This window comes from Kryptolebias marmoratus, linkage group LG23, assembly GCF_001649575.2.
Source record: "Kryptolebias marmoratus isolate JLee-2015 linkage group LG23, ASM164957v2, whole genome shotgun sequence".
In the NCBI taxonomy this organism is placed as follows: domain Eukaryota; kingdom Metazoa; phylum Chordata; class Actinopteri; order Cyprinodontiformes; family Rivulidae; genus Kryptolebias; species Kryptolebias marmoratus.
Window position 1 is genome coordinate 379,201 of NC_051452.1, and position 4,490 is coordinate 383,690.

Genomic DNA, 4,490 nt, shown 5'->3' on the forward strand with positions numbered 1-4,490 from the left:
TGTCTTCTTCGTGAGTTATTTGGGGTTATTTTGTATTCCACACTACACAAACCCACAAAGAAGAGACTAGACCGCAGAAACGGTGGCGAATCACTTTAGAAACAATAAATATTGGGTTAAAGTTGCGGGAAAGTTGCGGCGTTTTGGGCAAAGTCGCAAAAAGTTGCGATTTACGCGGGGTTTGCTTGATTTTGCGTTAACAGTCGCGATCGCAACATCGCGAAATCCTGGAGGGTCTGATTTGTTTACGAGAGCGCCGGCTCGTATTTAAAGAGGGGCTTTGCAACGATGCCGAGCATTATACGAAGGGATTTCCCAGCGTTACGGCAGCCGGCCGAGGAAATTGGTCAATGTCGAAGGAATTGAAACCATTTCCAAAGAAAACTTCGATTAGGACGATCGTACGATTAGACGGGATCGCTAAATGGCGACTTTTTTGGACTTACTTTTACACAAATCTGTTTTTGCCATCACGTAGGTCACGTATTAAGGCAGTTAATCAAAAAGTGGAGCTAAGATCTGGAGATTCGGCGCTAAAGAGGTCAACACCGTAAGTTCTCGTGAAAAAAAAACACATCCGGACATGTTCACTTTGAGGTGTGAAGGCATAGAACTGACTTTATTTTTCTTTTCAGATTTGTAGAGAAATTAGTTCTTTTGAAAGACAAAGACAAAAAAACAAAACAATTTCTATACAAACTTATTTCTTTAGGCCATCAAACACAAGAAGCATCGAAGCTTCAGAAACATTCACTTTCTATTCATCAGCATTTCTAATTACACACTGAAGGGGAAAAAGATCATAAGTCAAATATGAAAAAAAAAAACCCAAAACGTTTTAAAAGAGTTATAGGGCATTCATAAAAGGTAATACTTCAGTCCCAGAACTTAGTGAGCAGAGTAGGAGGGTGGGGTGGATGGACGGACATTTTTCAGGAAAAAGGGACCGCCTTAAAATTGGCACAAGGATTAAAGGAAGACCTGTTATTCTAAATTAAACGAGCTAAAATCTGAGTGTTGCATGCAAAGCTACAACTGGAGGTGGAAAGAGACAAAACAGGAAGTAGAAGGAGAGAAAACAGGAAGTAGAAGGAGACAGGGAGCAGAAGGAGACAAAACAGGAAGTAGAAGGAGACAAAACAGGAAGTAGAAGGAGACAAAACAAGGAGAGAAAACAGGAAGTAGAAAAAGACAAAACGGAGTCGAAAGAGACAAAACAGGGAGCAGAAGGAGACAAAACAGGAAGTAGAAGGAGACAAAACAGGAAGTTGAAGGAGACAGGGAGCAGAAGGAGACAAATCAGGAAGTAGAAAGAGACAAAACAGGGAGCAGAAGACCAAACAACTACAACTGTCCCCCCCATGAAGTTCCAGGTTAAGACAGGAAGGACACGAGCCGACTTCTGCCCGTGAACATCTACTCCACACAGGTTACCACACGTGGCTTTCTCCTATAAAATCTGGAAAATTGTCGAGGTTTGTCGATTTCTACGGAATCTAATTTGGTATCGAGAACCGTTAAATATCCATATCGGTGCCGGCTAACACCGCTTCACAGGTAACATCGCTCCCAAAAGTAAACACTACATTTTTTTTTCTTTAATGTCTTTTTATTGATCCTCCTTTGGAAGTTATGCGACCGACTGAATACAAACAGATACCAGCAACCAGTACAGTACAGTTCTCTACCCACGAAGGTTTTTCGGGGCGCATTTTTAAAAAAAAAAGTTTGCAAATTCCCGACACACAAAAGAAAAAGCACAAAGTGTTTCATTCAAACGAGGAGGAAGATCCGGCTAAAAGTAAATACGGTGCGAATATTCGATGAAAGGTACTGACGTTTTGTCAACCGAAAATACAGTTATCCTGTTAAATTACAAAAAACCATCTGTCGTCCAGCATGTTGGAGTGGGTAAACCAAAAATAGGGAGGGGGGGGGAATAAAAAATGGCGATTGGAGACATTTCCGTGAACCGGGGCGGAGTTAATATCGGCGGCGCTTGCTGTTTGGTCCGTCAAAGACGCCCCCGACCGGACTGCCCCTGCCGAATCCTGGACTCGGTCCGACCTGCGGCCCCAGAGGCGGCTGATGTTGCTTCGGGGACTCGACGTCCGGCCGACCCTCCATCGGTCCGCCCTGGGGGTACCGGTCGTTGCGCTGAGGAGAGCGGTTCGTTTGGTGGCATGGGTGAAATATTTGGAGGGGGGGGGATTCCGAAGAGGAGATGAAAGATGGTACATGTAAAAAAAAAAAAAAAAGGTTTTAAAGATTTGAGTTGAGTTCGATCGAAGGGTCACCATCCATCCGCCAACCAGACCAGGGAGGAGAGAGAAACACGACGGTTAGTTAACTAAAATTAAAAGACTTTAAATATAATCTCAAGGCTAGATCTACGGTCATAAACCAATCGTTTTGGAAACTTAATCGTCCATGTACGGTTCGTTCTTTGTTTTTTTTTTTAACTGCAATGGTTAAACCAAAGACGAGCTTTTATTTTGTTGTTAATTCAACGGGACCTGAACTCCCGGCACGTAACTTTTTCAGTCACCAGCAGGTGGCGGTAATGTACACCTTCAGTTTCTTGCCGACCGCCATTAAAATCCACAAGAATTAGAAGAACTTTTTCAGTTAGCGCTTCAGAATCTACCAGTTTAAAAATCTGTTTGTCTTATTTAGAGGGAATCGACGCATTTCACTGAGAGCTGATGATCTTACCTTCAACAAGATTTCTGTCATATTCCAAGGAAGTCGTTAAATCAGGACATTACCGCCACCTGCTGGTGACTGAAAGTGTACAAACTGCTGATTCGTTCGGCGTACAAACTGTTGATTCGTTCAGTCTGCGAACTGCTGATTCGTTCAGCGTGCGAACTGCTGATTCGTTCAGCTTATGAACTGCTGATTCGTTCAGCTTATGAACTGCTGATTCGTTCAGTGCAGAACTGCTGATTTGTTCGGCGTACAAACTGCTGATTCATTCAGCTTATGAACTGCTGATTTGTTCAGTCTGCGAACTGCTGATTCGTTCAGCGTGCGAACTGCTGATTCGTTCAGCGTATGAACTGCTGATTCGTTCAGCTTATGAACTGCTGATTCGTTCAGCGTGCGAACTGCTGATTCGTTCAGTGCAGAACTGCTGATTTGTTCAGTGTAAAAACTGCTGATTCGTTCGGCGTATGAACTGCTGATTTGTTCAGTCTGCGAACTGCTGATTCGTTCAGCGTATGAACTACTGATTCGTTCAGCTTATGAGTTGCTGATTCGTTCAGCGTGTGAACTGCTGATTCGTTAGGTCAGCAGGTGGCGGTAATGTCCTGATTTAATGACTTCCTTGGAATATGACAGAAATCTTGTTGACGGTAAGATCATCAGCTCTCAGTGAAATGCGTCGATTCCCTCTAAATAAGACAAACGGATCCATTTTTAAACTGGTAGATTCTGAAGCGCTAACTGAAAAAGTTCTTCTTCTTGTGGATTTTAAAGAAACTGAAGGCGTACATTACCGCCACCTGCTGGTGACTGAAAAAGTTACGTGCCGGGAGTTCAGGTCTTCATTTCCGGTTCCGCCATAAGGTCCCATTGAATTAACAACAAAATAAAAGCTTGTCTTTGGTTTAACCATTGCAGTTAAAAAAACAAAACGTACCCTTTTTTTATTTTTGCAATTTTATTTTGAAAGGAAAAAAAACAAAGAACGAACCGTACACGGATTCTTAATAATGGCCGGATGTTTGAATGTTTTAAACGACGCACCTTTTAAAAGTTCTGTCATTATATGCCATAAAAAATGCTTCGTTCCCGTTCGTCCTGACAGATTTGCTGAACAGACAAAAGTCAATTAAAGGTTTTTGCAAATACGTTACCATAGATCCGTTCTCTGACATCAACGGCGTTCCCATATTTGCTGTTCCTTCGGGGCCAACGGCTCCTCCCCTTCCACTTACGCCCATCATTTGACCTTGGTTACCACTGGGCCCTGCCGAGGCCGGGTTATACCCATCTACACGCAAAACAACAAATTGTCGGTTTATTTTTTAGTAGTTGAATGCAAACAAATGACTCATGAGTAGCCGATTGGTACAGCCGTTTTGTTTTGGGGCTTAAAAAAAAAAAAGAAGGAAGGTAACGTTGGCTTTCAGTCAAAAGTAGCTGATTATATTTTATAACAACATACCTTTTGTATCATTTTAGAATGATAACGCCAAAAAGCTCAACAGCGCAGTTTCAGTTTGGTCATAAAACATTGCTGTCAGTCAATCCCTCCAGGATTTCGCGGGCAGTTTTTGTGATTGTTGCGGCTAAAATGCCTGATTTCGCGGGGCATTTTCCTAAAAGTTGCGATTTTTTTTTTAACTAAAATCAATAAACAACCATAACTTTTAATATCTAAACCAAAAATCCTTCCTAGTTTTGTAAGATAATTCCCAACAAACATTGACATTCTCAAAAGCTGCTTTATTTGAGAACTTTGATAGCTTCTAAACTGACAT

General features: G+C 42.1%; 1 protein-coding gene across 1 annotated transcript in view; it reads right to left on the reverse strand.

Annotated features, from left to right (window-relative positions):
- Positions 1–586: 586 nt before the first annotated feature.
- The window catches only part of pspc1 (paraspeckle component 1), a gene marked incomplete in the record, with an annotated part of 21,627 nt that continues 17,723 nt past the window's right edge, over positions 587–4,490 (reverse strand). The window contains 2 exon segments of the mRNA XM_025010060.2: positions 587–2,157; positions 3,864–4,000. Of these exon segments, the coding sequence (XP_024865828.1) occupies positions 1,984–2,157; positions 3,864–4,000 (311 nt within the window).